General features: G+C 40.8%; 2 protein-coding genes across 2 annotated transcripts; one reads left to right on the plus strand and one right to left on the minus strand.

Annotated features, from left to right (window-relative positions):
* Window positions 1-236: 236 nt before the first annotated feature.
* Window positions 237-7143, minus strand: ponzr1 (plac8 onzin related protein 1). The gene is made up of 4 exons (XM_028606117.1): window positions 6964-7143; window positions 3637-3750; window positions 2778-2923; window positions 237-647 (listed from the first exon to the last, which is right to left on the minus strand). Exons 2-4 carry the CDS (start codon window positions 3746-3748, stop codon window positions 510-512), a joined length of 396 nt encoding a protein of 131 aa, XP_028461918.1. The 5' UTR covers window positions 3749-3750; window positions 6964-7143; the 3' UTR covers window positions 237-509.
* Window positions 7144-14059: 6916 nt separating this feature from the next.
* On the plus strand, window positions 14060-18563 carry zgc:194312 (olfactory receptor 4X2). The gene is made up of 2 exons (XM_028564522.1): window positions 14060-15128; window positions 17708-18563. Exons 1-2 carry the CDS (start codon window positions 14179-14181, stop codon window positions 17853-17855), a joined length of 1098 nt encoding a protein of 365 aa, XP_028420323.1. The 5' UTR covers window positions 14060-14178; the 3' UTR covers window positions 17856-18563.
* Window positions 18564-20114: the final 1551 nt, after the last annotated feature.

Raw genomic sequence — 20114 nt, forward strand, 5'->3', positions numbered from 1 at the left:
AATACAATATGTGCATATTGCTGTTCATTTAAGTACTGTTATTATTTAAAGTTGTGACCATTATTTTTTATAATTATTCATGTGACATTGTTACTGTTATATTGCTGTATGAAGACAGCTGTTCATATTGTTGTTAGAAGTTTGATGAATATATTACTGCAGTTGTTGAGAGATTTATAAATTCTGCTTTTGTGAAACAGCCCCCAGACATCATACAGTATCAGAAGCTCCAAATGTTAAAATGCTAATATTTAATTCAAAACATCTGGTTTTAACAGTGAATATCAGGCTTTGAACATCAAAGTTAATTCTAAAAAAGAAAGAAGCTAAATCTACTGTAGGCAATACAAACGGTACATCACTACTACACAATGTGAAGGTGCTCAGTGCTAACTGCTAAAAGTTGATGTACATGTCATGTTGTTTTGCAAAAGTACACAGTTGGAGTTGTAGGCATTATGACATTAAGGATAACAGTCGGCAAACATGCCCTATGCCTCTTCTCAGCGCTATCCCCTGATGACCTGTGTGGTGACCACAGCGGTGTTGCCTGGATGGTTGCCCCTGATCTTCAGCTCACGATTCATCTGGCACCAGACACACGGGTAACACCAGTGCAACTTGCAGCAGTCGTCACAGCATGAGCCCTGCAGCAGGAGAAAGGAGAGAGAGAGAGAGAGAGAGAGAGAGAGAGAGAGAGAGAGAGAGGATAAATCCAACAGTCTGTGAAATGAATGACAGTCTCATTTTTATGGAGAGACTTATTTAATAAGAATAATTACTCAGCCTATTTAAAATAGTCAGCACATTTTGTTTTAATATAGCAGGACATTTACTGACAGTAAAGTGTGAGGGAGTTGGGCTGTAGTCGAGTTGATTTAAAGCAGTAATAATCTAATCTTTTGAATTGGAGGTGGTGGAAACACCACGCTTCCCTATGTTCACTTGCCAACGGTGTCTGTCTGCTGTTTGGTGCTGGCCAGGAAGTGTACCCAGATGTTTTGCTGAACACGGAAACAAGGTTAATGAGCAGTGACCAGTGAACCAGAACAGGCATTATTTGTATTTTACACTGAACTCTACATGAAAACTATGAAAATGAAAACAAAATTTTCTTTAAACATTTTCTACCTAGAACAGAATACATTAGCAATTCTATTCACATAATTAATCCAGTCAAACTTTGTTAAATGTATTGAATCAAGAGCTTCGATCAAACCAAATTGTGAGCTTATTTTATCATTGCACATCTAGGTGTTGTGACAATGATATCATGTCACAAACAATCTGCTGCTAACCAAGCTCTCATAATGGTTGAGAGTTCAGAGGGCTGCAGGGCAAGGCTATTAACGGTTGGATAAAACCATTTGTTTTTTTTGTTAAATCATGACTACTTCATTGTTTGCGTAGCTTTACCAATGTTTAAATGCCCTGAATGCACAACATCTATTGTGCATATAATGTACAGCACACAGTTGCTCATTGCCCTTAAAAAAACAGTGATGCAATTAAATTGCATCCCGCTATGCAAATACAGTATCATCCTCCACAACAGAAGCGAGTCTGTGTCTGTCCAACATGTAAAACTATCTTTGATGATATTAATGAATTAAATCTCAGGGAATGGTATTATATCTCTCTCCTTCACATTTAGAATTCAGTGCAAAATCCTATTTATGTAGATCTATATCGTACTACACGGTGAGGAACCTGAGAACATTTCTAAATTGTTGAGAAGATGTCAGTCTCTCAGGTTTGTTCCCAGACCTTGGATTAAAGGTATAACATATGTTGCATCTCACAGCTGCACTCACACAATGTGCAAAGGTAACCACAACTTCAGCTTTTGTTACTGGATGTCCTTAGGAAGTTTCTTACTTGCATGTATGTACATTATGTTGCATTGTAAATCAACTACAGCTATTAATCTACCATACTCTTTGCCATGTTTCTTAGAGTAAGAACACTCAATCTCTCCACGTATTTACTGTATATGTAGAGGCAGAAAGGATGGATTAACCTATAGCTAAGCCTCAAGAACTCATGAACAAATAAAAAACTAAATCTGTCCCTCTCACCAAAGCCAGCTAGCCATCCTGAGTCACAACCGTCCTGTCCTGAAAACATGGTAGCTAACGTAATCGTTATCATTAAAATAACCTTTTTAGTGTGAATGTATACATATTCGCTGAGAATATACATACATATACATACATATCACATATAAAAGCATAGTATTGCTGCCTTCAAACCTGTTTTACCTCTGACCATACCCGCCTCACCAATGATGGGTGTGCTCTGTTGCACCTATAACCACACCAAACAGGGATGTCCTGGACACCTGTATGTCACTGCAGCAAGGTAAGATGTTTAACCACTAAAGGTCAGCAAATAAAAGATTTACGTTACGTTACTATTGAAGAAACAATATTGGATCATTCACCTGATAATCAGAATTTATCAGAGGTGTTTTTACCCATCCCTAGCCGACACAAAGCGTGCACCCACTCCCAACATGTATACCCTGTATACCATGTATAATATGTTTAATGCTTCTTGCATTCAGTGCGCTGCGGATGGCTGGTCTTTCATACTGATTGCTTCTTCTCTCCTGTAGCCAATCATTGCAACGCGGTCTGTGCGACCGCATCCGCAATGTTACAAAAATCTTGGGTGCGCAGCTCGGTAGTCAGGCCGCGTTTACGTCACATCGCCGTCCGCACCGCGCCGACCGCGCTGAACGCAAGAAGCATGAAAGAGCTTTAAGCCAGCCTTACAGGGATGCCGTGGCGTTCTCTAATGGACGAGCGGAGTAGGCATGACACCACACAACAGACGTCCAGTAGTGGCATGCAGCAGCACCAGCCATGGGCACTGGCTGTCTGACACTGCATGCAGGGGAAGCACCAAAGACCACAGCAACCTTGAGGGCAGAAGAGAAAAAGAATATATAAACTCTGTCTTTATTAAGACATAACAATAAGGATATATCTCACACTTAATTTGGGTGTCCTCTTAGAGCACAGTTGTGCTGAAATTCACGTAAATTTCATATTGATAATTCCAAGAATACTGCGAGCAACCCAGTGAACCTGACTTACCTTTCTTTAACCCAACTTAAAGGTGAACTTTATCAGTTTTACATTATGTAAAATGTTGATTTACTGGGTATTCAGGGTACTATTCATCTCTGGAAAATTATCATGGCGTGAGTTTCCTGATACTTTGACAGATAATGCTGAATTTGCATCTTTCCATAAAGACCACTGTACTTGCTCTCTTGTCTTTGACCTTAAAGTGCTCAGAAAAATAGAAATTTCAACATCGAAAAGCTCCTACTAACTGGATCTTATGGTGAGATTGTTTTCCTACCAGAGAGTTGAAATAGTTTATCCAAGGAGAGGAAAGAGTTTCTGTTGGTGGTGGAATTTTTTTCTTTTTTTTACTGGATCACTGATCATATTTGCATAACTGTCAAAATGTTTACATTACCAACAGCGATAACAATATTACCTTCCCCACTTAAGTTTGTAATGGAACAATTAAGTGCATACAGTAGGCGGGAAACAACATCTGTGGTGATGAATGACAGAAATTGGTGAGCAGCATAATTAAAGGTTTGTTGGGTTAACTTACAGGTTTCCATATCACTGCAGCAATCGCAGACGTCGGTGCTCCATGTCCCAGGGCCCTGGGTAGTAGTGGTCGTCACTGACACCATATGGGCTGGCTGCTGGTAGACAGCCATGCCTGGAGGATACAAGACAGAAATGGAGAAACTGGGAAGGGGCACAGGGGACTGCTCCATTCACAAGGATTGCTGGATTTTCTAGGGTTCGGTTAAACCAGGAAAAAGGTCACAGACTGATTTGAAGCCCATATAACTGTGGGCTCCAAATAAATATTAACTGTGAAACACAGTTATATGGACAAAGTATGCACAAAATGCTCATTTATTTCATCTCTCTCTTTGACAAAAAGTATGTGGACGCTAGGTCTGCTAAATTATGAAAAGAATCATAATCACGATTATTTTAGTCAATATTGAAATCACGATTATTTTACACAATTACTCATTGACTTTTTGAAAGACATTGTAGTTATTGAAACAAACACAACACAACAATCACAACAAACAGTGAAACAGTTAAACAAATCAACAGTGAAAACACCATGAACTGTGAAATTTCCCCTTTGCAAACGTAATGTGCAAAATAATCGTTTTTCTCGATTACTCTGTTTTTGGGATCGTTAGTAGAAATTGTAATCATGATTACGAATTCCGAAAGTCGAATATAATTAGAATAGTAAAAAAAAAAAATCAATACTATTCGAATGTGATTTTTTTTTTTATAAATAGGTTGGCTAAAGTTAGCTAATCTCAGTCTTCTCATGTCACGTCTGATGAACAATAAGTTACAGGAGTGAGAAATGGCGTTGTGAGCTAACGTTACGTACCGAATGTTAGTACAGGGGCGAGTGACAGGCTGCGGCTGGAAATCGGAAGAGGGATGGGAAATAGTTTTAACATGACTTTAAAATCGACATCCACCGAGCCAAAATGCTTATGTTATCTCAATAGTTAGCTTGTTCTGGTTTCCTAGCTGTATCACGAGTTTTGGAGCTTAGCTGGGAGCTTCATGGAGACAACTAAAGTTAATGTTAGCTGCCCAACAGCTGTCAATTATAGCTTTGACTTCATATATTACCTTCTAACAGCTGGATTCTCAGTAACGTGACAATCTGCAAGAAACAGGTTGCTTTTAAATTACTAAAATAGTAGTGGCAGCACCGTTTGGCTTAGTTATCAATGCTGTTAGCATCGTGGCTAACACTATTTTTTGATAGCTAGTTTATGACAAATTGTTTCGGGTGTGCTTTCTGACGTAATTGTTTCCTAAAACAGGAAGGAAAGCTGGCAAAAAAATAGCCGATGCTGTAGATGCGTGAATCACAACGCTTATCAATATAACTTCCCCATCAGTCAGGCACAAGATCTGACCATAATTAGGCTTGTGCTTTCCATAAACTGCCGTTACTTTAGCCTATTATTTAAAAAATAGCCTATACGTAATTCTCTCCATTGAAAATCTATATCTTTCATAAAAAATACCCATCAGGGAATGTTAACGGGGTTGTCAATCTCTAAATGTTTTAACTTTAATGAGCGCACCGCTCTCTCTCCGCGCACCAAGCTCCACCTGATCTTCTAAGAACGGTGACGCCGTTATCAATTGAGTATTGATTGGTCAGTAGGCGGCGCTTTTACACCGGTTGATCTAATCTCCAACTTAACCTGCTCTCATACTCATTGTACGGCCAGAGATACTGCTTTACGGCAAGCTCTGAGTCACTTCCTTTTTTCTCTCGAGGCATCGACCACATTGGACAGGTTAGGCTCTCCCTGTCAATACACGTGCTAGAAAGAGGTATGCTAATGTTTTAAAGACCACGCCGAAATAATCTCTCTGACATTCTGGTTCCGCTTCGGATGCCATCAAGATCTCTGGTCGTAATCAGTCCTTCACTGACCAATCAGCATTCATTAGCAGAATGCTAGTGTGTTATGGGATTCAACAACTCAACCTGTACAAAATGGTCAATGGTGTTTTAAGCCCCCAACGTCTCCTTCCAGGCAACGCTGCAACCGTTGACTTCAAGGCACCTAACCCTAACCATAACCATAACCATTGCCTAATCCTAGTTAAGCCCCCAACGTCTCCTTCCAGGCTGCGCTGCCTGGAAGGAGACGTTGGGGGCTTAAAACACTGATAAATGTAAGAAATCGAAAGGACCTATAATCCATGCTGAACTTGCAAAAACTATAATCAAATCTGAGATTTCTCAATGACAATCAGGCGAAAGAGACAAATTTAGCCATCTAGCTCCATAGAGTCCCATTCATTTTGCACTCGCCTGCAATCACCCCCAGTGGAACTCTGGTGGAACTGCAACCAAATTCGGTACAATGGGGCTTAACAGGGAGTGAACAAGCTCTCCATAGACTGGCTCTGGCCAGGCTGATGTTGGAAGTCCCTCTAGTGGACAGAACGTGTAACAACAACCAAGTGCTTATAGTGGCATTGACAATGCATAAGCTTGAGAAGTGTAGTACATATTAATAACAGGCTGCATTTGAGCATTAAATATTCGAATATAATTCGAATATGAAAAAAAAATGAAATTTGAATGGTATTATAGAGGAAGAGTGACAGCCCTAGTGGACACCCCTGGCTTAACCCTACTAACAACTTTTAAACAAACAGGAAAACCAAAAAGGAAATTTACAGTATTTCTGCCTCAAGGTGCTGGCATGACTTGAAGTGTTTGGTATTTAAGTTGGTGGATAGTTTATTATTTCTCAAGTGATTTAAAATAAAGCTAGATAGAGAATATATTGCCCACCCCAATGTTCTGGTGTCCTTATACTTTTCGCCATGCAGCGTTTTTAAGCCTATACCTTAAAATGCATAATACAGTATTGTAGTTATCTAACAAAAAAATTTCAATTGTATCTAATAGGCCACCACAAACTAAGATGGCATCCTATGCATATGAAATTACAGTCTAATCCAAAACACAATTTAAATATGACTTTTAAGTACACAAAACAAAAACTTGAATTTATGCCTGAATTAATTTTAATTTTAAAATTAACATTAATTTTTAAATTACAATGGCTAGCTTGCACGACATGTGGTCCTGCAACCTAGGCATCGTGGGCTATGACAAACTTCCAGCTTATCTTGTTCTTTCTACTTAGGTATCGTTAACGTTATAAGTGTTTTAGCTGTTTTTATCACTGCAACTAGCAAGTGAATTAGCTAAAATAAAAGAAACAAATGTATCTAACTGAAATAATAGGCTACATTATAGATGTTATTATATGCTCACTATGGGCTCAGCATCGACTAACGACTTGTAATTGTCCAATTTAGGCTTATACACAAACGTATTTCTTACCTTTTCTCTGGTTCTGTAAGCTGTGGAAACTCGGAATAAAGTTTGGTTCTTTCAGCACTCGACGCTGCAAGTGAGTGAATTAATGTCCAGAGTAGTGACGATGAGCTGCACCCAGCAATCTCAACATGTACTCAAAGGCAGTCTCTAACGCACACTTTCTGTTTCTCAGGAAATCAGGTGCCTTTTTCTCACAAAAAAAACACGAGAGTGGGGGCAGTTGCAACACTTTTTACATTTCCGTCAGTTTCTGAGCAACCGTTTGTATTAGAAAGACAAAAAAAATGATATATTAAACCCATATGTCACCTACTTGACCATACTGCTGCAACATGTGTACATATGATAATATGAGTAAGTGTTAAGAAATATCTAAAAGACGTGTTCGTTCTGATTTCTGGAGGAAGGAGGAGAGGCTGGGGTCGAATTGAAAGTTAAGCAAAAGGTTTAATGAAACTACATGAAAACGACAGTCAAAACACAATCAAACATAAAACATAAAACACTGCCAGCAGCAGACTGCAAAACATGCTTCCCCTGTCGGGTCACAGTTAGAAGCCATGCGACATGACAAAACAAATACACTGTAAACAGCGGACTCTGTTAAGAATATCTAAAAGACGTGTTCGTTCTGATTTCTGGAGGAAGGAGGAGAGGCTGGGGTCGAATTGAAAGTTAAGCAAAAGGTTTAATAAAACAACATGAAAACGACAGTCAAAACACAATCAAACATAAAACATAAAACATTGCCAGCATCAGACTGCAAACTATGCTTCCCCTGTCAGGTCACAGTCAGCAGCCATGCGACATGACAAACAAATGTTACACTGCAGCTGACAGCGGACTGAATCCATGCATCTCCTTGTGGAGTCACATCGAAACAGTCCTGTGACATTCCCCGGATCATACATTTATATATTCCCCTACATCTGGGTGGTTTCTCAAATGAAATCTTCCCCTATTGGTCAGATGTCTCTCAAAAGAAAAGTTGTATGTTCCTGAGGCTACACCCGGTCACAGGATCTTACTGAGACGGTGTCAATTGTTTCCAAACTACAGCAATACTCGTTCTTTGTCTTAATCACGTCTGGCTCAACTGGCAATGGCTCTCAAAGTTGTTTAAACAATATAAGTCTTTCTAGCGCTTTTACATTTATGCTAAATCAGGAATGACCTAATCAATTCTTTAGAAGCTTGAGAAGGTGTGAGCCAGACAAATGCTGATTAGTGTGGTGTGATGCAATCGGTTGATTCAGTGCTTCCTCCAGCTACAGTGTTCATTCAACTAAAAGTACATTTTTATCAGACATCACCAATGTTTTAACTTTTTTTAAACCTAACAACTCCAGCAGCTTCCCCTTGCGGGGTCACAAGCTGAAGTCCCGAATTCACCTCGGTTTCCGAATTATATTCCTGCGGAATTGTAGGTCTCTGATTAAGGACACACCTCTGATTTTAGGTTTACTCAAGGTCACAGACTGAGGTTGATTATCATTTAGTGCTGATTATATTCAAGTTTACAGAGTTTGCATTTCCTTTGTTCTAACCCAGACTTGGCACCAGGAGGTTGGAGACTCAAAGAGACGTTTCTCTTCATATGTTAATAGTTGGTTTAACCTAATCAATTTAACCAAAGACAGGAAGAGAGGGGGAGATAAATAACCAGCTGTTTTTACCTTAGTAGGCTAGTCATTCTAGATTCCATTCCTATTTTCATAACCTGACTGCAGCATACAATTTATTATTTAAAACATGAAACATAAGCATGGTTTTAACTTTTTACAACTTAACATAAGTAAGTAATTTGTACTTAAATGGACCCTGAAAAATGTTGCAACGTTGCAACAGTACCGAGGGGCAGTTGCAACAGTCATTTAGATGTAATAAAACTCATACTTCGGCATAATTATTCAAATTTTCTTTTGTTTATTTGAGACTAGAGTTATCAACCCACTCAATTTTATCTAATTGTCATGCAACACCATGTCTGGACAGTTGCATAATGGGGGACAGTCGAGTAAACCCTGACTGCAGTACAGATCGAGGAGGAGTGGCTCAATGTGGGTGGAGCTAAACGTTTGACTCCGCACACTTGCTAAATAGCAATTGGCAGAGCCATTTCGCTATCACACTAGCAATTGGTCTGAGGGGAAAACACAGGAGTTTCAAGTTGACCGGAGATCTTTTCCCCGCGTGTGAAGTTTGCTTTTCCCGTTGTTGTTTTTCTTAACCAAACCGTCCGTTATCTGGCGTTCCCCAGAGACCAGGGCTCATTTCCCGCGAGTCACGTTTGCTTTCCCCGTTCTTCTTTTCCTAAACCCCACCCCATTCTTTTTTCCTTTTTACAATTCAAATATCATTATTTATTATAATCTATATATCTACAGTAGGCCTACAGGCCAAACGTTTGGACACACCTTCTCATTCCATTTTTCCTTTAATTTCATGACTATTTACATTGTAGATTCTCACTGAAGGCATCAAAACTATGAATGGACACAAATGGAATTATGTACTTAACAAAAAAGTGTGAAATAACTGAAAACATGTCTTATATTTTAGATTCCTCAAAGTAGCCACCCTTTGCTCTGATTAGCCTACTGCTTTGCACACTCTTGGCATTCTCTTGATGAGCTTCAAGAGGTAGTCACCTGAAATGGTTTTCCAACAGTCTTGAAGGAGTTCCCAGAGATGCTTAGCACTTGTTGGCCCTTTTGCCTTCACTCTGCGGTCCAGCTCACCTCAAACCATCTCGATTGGGTTCAGGTCCGGTAACTGTGGAGGCCAGGTCATCTGGCGCAGCACTCCATCACTCTCCTTCTTGGTCAAATAGCCCTTACACAGCCTGGAGGTGTGTTTGGGGTCATTGTCCTGTTGAAAAATAAATGATGGTCCAACTAAACGCAAACTGGATAGGATGGCATGTTGCTGCAGGATGCTGTGGTAGCCATGCTGGTTGCAGTATGCCTTCAATTTTGAATAAATCCCCAACAGTGTCACCAGCAAAGCACCCCCACACCATCACACCTCCTCCTCCATGCTTCACGGTGGGAACCAGGCATGTAGAATCCATCCGTTCACCTTTTCTGCGTCGCACAAAGACACGGCGGTTGGAACCAAAGATCTCAAATTTGGACTCATCAGAACAAAGCACAGATTTCCACTGGTCTAATGTCCATTCCTTGTGTTTCTTGGCCCAAACAAATCTCTTCTGCTTGTTGCCTCTCCTTAGCAGTGGGTTCCTAGCAGCGACTTGACCATGAAGGCCTGATTCGCACAGTCTCCTCTTAACAGTTGTTCTAGAGATGTGTCTGCTGCTAGAACTCTGTGTGGCATTCATCTGGTCTCTAATCTGAGCTGCTGTTAACTTGCGATTTCTGAGGCTGGTGACTCGGATGAACTTATCCTCAGCAGCAGAGGTGACTCTTGGTCTTCCTTTCCTGGGGCGGTCCTCATGTGAGCCAGTTTCGTTGTAGCGCTGGATGGTTTTTGCGACTGCACTTGGGGACACATTCAAAGTTTTCGCAATTTTCCAGACTGACTGACCTTCCTTTGTTAAAGTAATGATGGCCACTCATTTCTCTTTACTTAGCTGATTGGTTCTTGCCATAATATGAATTCTGTGTATCAACCTGACTTCTGCACAACACAACTGATGGTCCCAACCCCATTAATAAGGGAAAAAATTCCACTAATTAACCCTGACAAAGCACACCTGTGAAGTGAAAACCATTTCAGGTGACTACCTCATGAAGCTCATTGAGAAAACACCAAGGGTTTGCAGCGCTATCAAAAAAGCAAAGGGTGGCTACTTTGAGGAATCTAAAATATAAGACGTTTTTAGTTATTTCACACTTTTTTGTTAAGTACATAATTCCATATTTGTTCATTCATAGTTGTGATGCCTTCAGTGAAAATCTACAATGTAAATAGTCATGAAAATAAAGGAAACTCATTGAATGAGGTGTGTCCAAACTGTACTGTATAATATATATTATATTATAAAGGTGTTGCATTGACGCCCACGGAGTCAAAGTTTAGCTCCGCCCATAAGTTATTAGCTCCGCCCACATTTGGCCCAACCCCGATCTGCATACTGCATACAGGTGCAATTGAACTGTCCCACCCCCTGGCAGCCATCTTAAAATTAGTAACACATAGTACCTAAGTCTGTTAAGAGCTAAGAAACTGCACATTCAAACTATATAACAATAAAGATACTTAAACAGTTTAGACAGTATGACCAAAAATCTGGTCTTAAAAAAAGTTACTTTTTCACCTTGAATTTCAGTTCTCCCATAAGGAACGATGGCATGTGGCTGTTAACTTCCAGAAAGATGGAGGGGGCCTACTGAGCATGTGCATTAGGAGTTTCATGACTCTAGCTCATTCCTGATTGGAGAAATCAGCAATGTTGCAACTGCCACACGTTGCAACTGTCCCCACTCTCCCCTATACTCAAAAAGTACGACGAACCAGCAGAGGATTGCATAAAACAGATGTAGGTTATGCAAACTAACAATTTCCAAGAGGGAAAAACAATGCACACAACTCACAACATACTTTATAAAGGTGAATATAGTTAGTACACTCACCTTATCACTTTATATATATATATATATATATATATATTTTTTTTTTTCTTTCTTTTTTTTTATTCTGCAACATGAAGTTCATCTCATTGCTGACTTTTACAAATATGAAGCTGCACATTAGGGAAACATAATAACACCACCTGTAGGTCTGTGGATTGTAGCCATGTAGAAACATTTTTGATTTTCAGTAAGGATGTAGTCAATGATGCTTTTCACTCAAATATATCAGTAATTCTCAGTCATTTTTAAAACTTCAATTACCTGACATTCAAAGCAGAATATTGCAGATTTGCCGACTCTGAGAGTTTTCATATTCAGGCTGTGAAACAGGTTGTTGTTTAAAAAAAAAAAAAAAGTATCATTGCTTTGCTTGATTTGCTTAATTCTATGATGGCTAAGGAAGTCTTTTGATGACTTTTGTAGGGCTTCATGTCAACAAAAATTTGACAAAAAGTGTACAAAAATGTCGGAAAAAGCTTCAAATTTACAAAATGGTGACAAATGTCCGAGAAAGCCACCAAAAAGTCGGAACAAAAACAACAACGAGGAAAAAAGCCACCAAAATGTAAAAAAAAAACAAAAAGTGACATGCAGTAACAAAAGCACGTCAATAAACTCTACATGTCTGGCCCTTGGTGTGATTCTCTCTTTCCATTGTGGCCCTTAGAGAAAATGAGTTTGACACCCCTGGCTTAATGCATTTACCACACGTGCCAGTATATGGGTCCACTACTATTTTTGTGTCGGCTGATTTGACCACAGATATCCGAGTGGCTGGCTTGGCCGCAGTTGGTAAAAAACAAGTTGGACTGAAACTGAGGACTGAAACGACTAATGCGACTATTATCGCCATCACACCCCCAACCGGCCCGTCAGACACCGCCTACCAAGAGTCTGGGTCTGTCGAGGTTTCTTCCTAAAAGGGAGTTTTTCCTTGCCACTGTCGCAATAGCCACTGCTAATGCTTGCTCTTGAGGGAATTACTGTAATTGTTGGGGCTTTGTAAATTATAGAGTGTGGTCTAGACCTACTCTATCTGTAAAGTGTCTCGAGATAACTCTGTTATGATTTGATACTATAAATAAAATTGAATTGAATTGAATTGAAACTATAGTGGCACACTAACAAATCTGTGAGGCGGTGGTGATAATTACACATCAGAAAATAAAAAAATGTTGGACAGATGAAAACATGCTGCTGCATGGGACAAAAATAGAGTTTGGGCTGACAATGGTGCCAGGTAAAGGTCGTGATATAGATAGGCCTACATTACCAAACAGGTTGAGGCCCAGGGGTCCATAGGGTCAGGCAGAGAGGGCCCTGGGTCAGCGCCCGGCTTCTGTTAGAGGCCAGGCTGCACACCCATGGGAAACCCTACCCAGGTGATTGTAATTAGTTTGTCACAGACACTTCTTGACTGATGTCTCCCTCTACCCTCCCTCTCTAGGTCCCATGACATGATGCTCTTTGGATGCTTTTATATAGACCTTAGTGGTCCCCTAATACTGTATCTGAAGTCTCTTTCCCAAAATTCAGCCTTGGTGCAGAATTACAGCCACTAGAGCCAGTCCCATAATGAGCTTTCCTTAATATGTGCCATTTCTGTGTCTGTGTTGGCCTTGACCAACTGCCACTTTGCTTGTTTGAAAGCCATGATGTCTCTCTCACGTGGGTGGGCCAAATTCTCTGGGTGGGCAAAGCAGAGAAAGGAGAGGTAACCTTGCTCCTTATGACCTCATAAGGAGCAAGATTCCCGATCGGTCCATCTAAGCTTTCATTTTCTCAAAGGCAGAGCAGGATACCCAGGGCTTGGTTTACACCTATCACCATTTCTAGCCACTGGGGCTGGGGGAACTCATATTAATGTTAAAAAACCTCATAAAGTGACATTTTCATGCCATGGGACCTTTAACGGTAGTAGATGGAGTCCTGAGGCCTCAACTAATCATAGCTACAACAAGAACATTTCCTCTTCATTCCCAATCATTTCTATTGATATACATGCAGCCCAGAGAGCAGCAACCGCACCTCTGAGTGGCCAGCTGTTCCTGCTCTCAGCAGAAGGTGGCAGCAACATAGTATAACATCTATCAAACATTCTACTGCTCTGTGTGTATGGCTGCACTATTTCAAATAGAATGGAGCCCAAACATTAAATGTAAAAAGTAAGGCAAGGAATAAATCAACTGTAAATGTAAATATGATATAATACCGTAGGTAAACACTTAGAGTACATTTGTCATTTGTAGGACCATTTTGTAATTCGATTTTTTAGAATAAATTGGCATTTCGAAAAATACATTCTTTTTGAGTTGATTATAATTTAACGCTCAAAAAGTCAAAAATAAGTTACAGTATGAGCTGTGTGTGCGCGTGCATGCGTGAGAGAGAGAGAGAGAGAGAGAGAGAGAGAGAGAGAGAGAGAGAGAGAGAGAGAGAGAGAGAGAGAGAGAGAGAGAGAGGTTGATCGTCTTCTTTTGAGTCAGTCTTCAGTGAGACGGCAGTGAGTGAGTGAGGATCATGCGGCGGACAAACTCTCTTCCCCATCAACTCCACTTCTATCATCATCATCTTCATCGTTATAATTATCCAATAAATCCAACCTAACCGAAGCCGAGGAATAATGTCAGCAAACAACAGCACGGGGTCAACAACACAGATGAGGGACTACACCTGCGTGCGTTTTTACGTGTCCACCGTGTCCTTCTCGGTGCTGCTCTTCTTCAACCTCATCATCAACTGGACCATAGTTCGCGTGAAGCAGCTCCGGAATCAGGCCCGCTTTGTGCTGATTTTCCACCTGCTGGTATCCGCCCTGGTTTACCTGGGGATGAGCAGTGTATTCTACTACCAGATCCACCTGGACGCACGGCCGGTCCGCTCCGCCTGCCTGGCCATGATCACCGTTTTGATCAGCAGCGCCTCCAACATCCTCCTGACGCTCACGGTGATGGCTTTGGACCGCTACTGCGCAGTGTGCCACCCGATGCGCTACACCTCCACCTGCACCGTGGGGCGTTGGCCCTGGCTACTGGGTGCGTTCACATGGCTCGTGGCTTTGATTATTCCCATCAGTCTGCTCCCCCTTAACCCGGACTCTCAGGACACAGGGGCCGGCTATAAGTGTGGCCCGGAGCAGCTGAGAAAAGGTCAGCTGCAGAAGGTGCTGTTCATAGCTTTGTGCGCGCTGCTCATACTGTACAGCTACGCGAGGATACTGATGGAGGGGCGGCGGTTAGGGGTGCTGAATCGGCGCAACAGGGCCTGGTGCCGGACAATCGCCTTGCACGGCAGCCAGCTGGCGGTTTACATCCTTCCTAACTTTGTAAACTTCTTTCTTACGGTTTTGTTCAACCGGGAGCTCATTCAGCCAGAGACTAAGGAGCTGGCGGCCGTGGTCATCTTTGCTTTCTTCAGTTTAGCGCAATGTGTTGCGCCTGTTGTTTACGGTTTGCGTAAAGAGGAACTTATGGAGCAGTTGAGTCACAGGTTCCCCTGCTGTTCCCGATACTTGAAGAGTGCCCTCGGCTGGACTGTGCACGCCAACTGGCCACACACACAACACATAACACGGTATGTCCCAAAGATGCATCCATTATTAGTTATCCATACGGGTACCAGGTTATGAGCAACTTTTCGGTTGCGAGCTGTGCAAAATCCTTCATGCTGGTGAGTCATACATGCTCACGAGTTCTCACTTTCTAATAGCCTAAGCTCATCATGTCTGCAGCTACACAGCCATTAGTCATTAATAAAGATGACAGTCATGTTTATTAATAAAGCTAGAGATACTGTATTTTCACAACCTGGCAACCCTAAATTAGTTTTGGCTTATAACTTAAAAAAGTCAATTATTTTTGAATCATTATATCAGAAAGTGGTATCATAGGGGAATGGATTCCAGAACACATGCTTTTTTTAACAGAATCATGTCTGTGGACATTTGCCTATGGAAACAAATCTCCATTTCTAAAATAAACACTGTCACATGAAGTCACATGAAATGAAACTATGTGGAAAAAAGTTCACAGATCACAGCTCATCCAAAACAAACGTGTTAGGTCTATATGTTTTTTTTTCTTACAGGCTATATGCAATAAACCACATATGGTGCCAGTAGCTATACAGCAATATATCACTTTCTTATGCCCGTTATATTTAGTAATTACTGTTTGATAAAACTGCATATCTGTTTGCCACACCCCAAACACACCTCCATTTATAAAATAAAAAACAGTATACTCTTCTGTCCAAATAATATATTGTATAATTAGGTGCTATCCTGATCACATTAAGTATCTTTCATGACCAGATCAAGATCTGTTAAAGGAATAGTTCTACATTTTGGGAAATACATTAATTCAGTCTTTCCAACGTTAGGTGATGGATACCACTCTAGCCTACAATAAGATAGTTAGACTCCCGCAGATGGTTAGCTTAGCTTAGCATAAAGACTGGAAATGGGGAAACAGCTAAATCTGAAAGAGTGTTACCAAACAAAGCAGCCAACAATGTTTCTAAAAATATCAAACCATTTCCTAAACAGAGGACACAGGAAACCCAGCAGTATTTGCGGTATCGTTCTTTATGTTAACTTTAAAAGACCATTTTATTCCAGGCATGAGTACTACTTTTACTTTTATACATATATATATATATATGTATGTGTATGTATATATATATATATATATATATATATATATATATATATATATACAGGGCATGAAGTTAACTTTTTTGACCACCAGCCACTTTGGCAGGTGGATTTTTAAATCACGTGCCATAGTAGGGGGGCCCGCCTTGATAATAGGCCCTACTGCATAGGGGTCCGGTGTCAGCACTGCATATAAGAGATGAGATGACTGACAAAATCAGGAGTAGGCTAGCCTACGCGCACCACAACAACAAAAAATTTAGGTCATCCTGTAGGTCTCATCTGCGTTTTTTCCTGCATCCACCGTGTGTGTGTGTGTGTGTGTGTGTGTGTGTGTGTGTGTGTGTGTGTGTGTGTGTGTGTGATTGTGAGTGTTTGTGTGTGCGCGTCAGTCGCGGGGGAAACGCGGCAGCAACAGCCCGGCCCGCTGCAGACAGCTGACAAGATGAAACAGCAGCAACTTTCAGAGACTTAAGAGTGAAAAATCGTTCCAGCGTAGGCTACATTGATGTTCCAATGTCTACATGTTGGCAGGACGGTCTGAAATGTTTTGCACGGTCTTCCGCTGTACGTGTTGTTGGTAAATGTGAGATGTTCGAGTCACACACACGTCTCGTCTTCATAACAGAAACAAGGAAATTCTCCCTCCCGCTTGGTCAGTGGCTGCGCGATAGGCTGTCAATCAATGTCTTCCTGTGATGCGAGCCCCTGATTGGACCAGGCCCGTAAGCAACCGCATAGGCTACCCTGCTTACCGATAGCTACACATCTGAATCACTCAATTCTCATTGGCTACCCGCCAAAGTGGCAGGTGTGTATATATATATATATATATATATATATATATATATATATATATATATATATATATATATATATATATATATATGTGTGTAGAAAGATGTGGCTGATCTTTAATGCAATCTCTACATAGCCCATCATCAGCAACCATTCATCCAATGTTCCAAAGGCCCATTCTGTTTACTAATCTGATATCATGTTAAAAGGAAAACATTGGAGAACACTTTTGCAATTATGTAAGCACATAATGTAATCTGAAAACTGCTGCCCTGGTTAAAACTGAGCTCAGCTGGTATTCTGTCTGTAATGGAGTGGAATGGAAATGTATAAGTGACACCAAACTTTTGACCGGTAGAGTATGTGTGTGTGTGTGTGTGTGTGTGTGTGTGTGTGTATATATATATATATATATATATAGAAGGGTGATTAATAGATAAGGTAACTTGATTGAAAGAAACTAGTGTGAAACTAGATGATTTGCATGTTGTTTGATATCACTATGACTCCTGCTACTACTATGACTAATTAAAATGGACATTTGTTGCATGATTTGACGATGAAAGCACCGTATTTTCCTTTTTTGGAAAATTTCAACGTGTTAGACATTTCACCACAAGACCACAAAAGGTGCACATGAGGTAATTGGTGAACCTATGGTGTTATTTCAGTTTCTTTTTACTCTCTTTTTCCCCCTCAGGGAGCGATCACTTACAGCACAGACGATCATCTCCCTACAGGCCCCGCAGAGCAGTCAAGTCCCAGAGCAGGAGGAAACAAGGCCAATGTCAGTCAGGAGTTCCTCACATGATTTAGACTCATGTCCAGGTGATACAGACAATGCCTGATGGGAAAAAGCAGGTACATTTCAGGATCCTGACCGTCCCAGGAATACATGGAAAAAGGGGCTCAGCACAGGCCTAAAGGGAACTAAGGAAGCGTCCTATAAAGGTTGTTTACCTCACCGGAGAATGTGCATCATTTTCACACCAGCACAAGACATCAGCACGTTGCACTTGACCTTTTGTCAGGGGAGCACACGTGCTGATTCACATTGGAGCTGCTCAGTGGCCAACAGCAAAAGACAGTATGGTTTCAGAGTCAGTGGTCAGGTTGCTTACTGTGCATTTTCCCGGCTTGTCCAGAGATTTAAGCCTCAAGTCTTCAGGCCACAAGCTGACTTCTCTGACCCTAAGACCATTAACAGCCCTGCACCTCCATTTGGGATTTAAGTGATTGGGGTGGAGGATATACTTTGAACAAATCACTGGTGAATGGTGTTTCCTTGTGTTCTCAATCCTGTGGATATTAAAAAAATGTGAGTTTAATGGCCACCTGAATGTTCCCAGCACCCTTTAAATCAAGAGGAGAGGTCACACGCATTGCTTTCTTGCTGAGAAGATGAGACAAGAAGAAACTGTGGACAGATAACCAGTGTTGTTTCAAAATGAGCGATAGAAGTGTTGATACAAAAAAATGAATCCATCCAACGTTATCTCATGTTTGCGCAGTCATCTCTAATTCATTTCAACACAATAAACATTTGTTATTTACCACTGAAGGCTCTTTTTACATTTTAACATGCATCAACAGAATAGTAAAAAGAAACGCCTAATATTTTACAAATGATTTGGTGATATTTGAATACATTCAGAAATAAATAAATCAAGACACATTTCTGTCCTCTACATGACAATATATTAGTATTAACAGTGGGTTCAACATTGGTGATGCTGGTGCTGGTATGACTGTTATGTAAGATCAAAACTAAGCTAGCTTCTTTTAGTTTAGCTTAAATAAGTGGGAACCAGCTAGCCTTTTCAAGGTATAAAAAAAAAAACACACTTACTGGCACTAAAGTTACATAATATCCTAATATTTCATATACTCTCTATGGTAATATCGCATCATCTTTACATTTTACGCTTTGTGTATGTAGTAAACACCCAAGATATAATGTATTCATTGGTGAACTTTACAGTTGCAGTGAAGGCAGATTTTGTTAGCTTAGCTGTTAGCTTAGCTGTTTTCCAGTTTCTAGTCATTACGCTAAGCTACACAAACCGTATCATGACTTTAACTTTACATTTAATTGAGTGAGAATATTATCAATCTTCTCAACTAGCTAACTCTGAGCATTAGAGCAAATAAACATATTACGCAAAACGTTTCCTTTTGAGGCAAGTTAGCTTCAAGGAACACGCCAACTTATTGGGAATTTAGCTTATTCACCGTAACCCCCAGAGTTAGACAAATCGATACATACCTTTCTCATCTCCGTGCGTGCTGTAAGGCTGTCTGACGGCTCCAGCGGCATCAGGCCAGCACAGAACCTGCAGGTGAATGGTTCCAGCAATCCTACTGCTCCAAATAAGTGACAAAATAACGCTAACATGTTCCTATTTACATGTTGTGATTTATAGAGTCACAGCATGTACAAAAAACAACGTAACATGACACACAGCCGTCTTCTAATTGTAAACAAACTGGGAACTATAGTCAGGCGGAAGAATATAGTACTTGGGCGGAGTGATATGCTCGCAGCAAGCCTGTCTGAGAATATAGTTCCCGGTTTGTTTACTGATAGAAGATGGCTGTGTCTCATGTTACGTTGTTTTTTTGTAAACGCTGTGCTATGTAAATAGGAACATGTTGGCGTTATTTTGTCACTTTTGTCATAATTGGGAGCAGTAGGCTAGTTGGAACCAGTTACCTGCAGGATCTGTGCTGGGCTAAGCTAATGCTGGAACCGTCAGGCAGCGTTACAGCACGCACGGAGATGAGAAGGGTATGTATGGATTTGTCTAACTCTGGGGGTTACGGTGAATAAGCTAAATTCCCAATAAGTCGGCGTGTTCCTTTAAGTTTTACATAACTCGGAGCTTTCCTTATTTAGAAATGAGCTTTAAAAATCTTTTGCTGCCTCTGAATGCTTACCGCTGCTAAAAAAAAAGGAAATGATATTGGTGAAAAGAGCTTACAAGAAAAGTGAATATTCCAAGTCGACCTGGGGCATGGTTGCTGCTGAGCTTGTCAGATAAGGCCACACATGGTGGGGAAATTCTCAACGTTTTAACCACAGGGCTTGAAGCGCTGGAACAGCCCTC

Source organism: Perca flavescens, chromosome 19 (genome assembly GCF_004354835.1).
Source record: "Perca flavescens isolate YP-PL-M2 chromosome 19, PFLA_1.0, whole genome shotgun sequence".
Lineage (NCBI taxonomy): Eukaryota > Metazoa > Chordata > Actinopteri > Perciformes > Percidae > Perca > Perca flavescens.

Bases quoted from the DNA above. Each gene is read 5' to 3' on its own strand.
- ponzr1 (XM_028606117.1), bottom strand. From the start codon at position 3,748: ATGGCTGTCTACCAGCAGCCAGCCCATATGGTGTCAGTGACGACCACT. The intron at 2,924-3,636 runs GTAAGTTAACCC...TCTGCCCTCAAG, and splicing joins CTGCAGTGATATGGAAACCT to GTTGCTGTGGTCTTTGGTGC. The intron at 648-2,777 runs GTAAGGCTGGCT...CTCCTGCTGCAG, and splicing joins GAGAACGCCACGGCATCCCT to GGCTCATGCTGTGACGACTG.
- zgc:194312 (XM_028564522.1), top strand. From the start codon at position 14,179: ATGTCAGCAAACAACAGCACGGGGTCAACAACACAGATGAGGGACTAC. The intron at 15,129-17,707 runs GTATGTCCCAAA...TTTCCCCCTCAG, and splicing joins CACACACAACACATAACACG to GGAGCGATCACTTACAGCAC.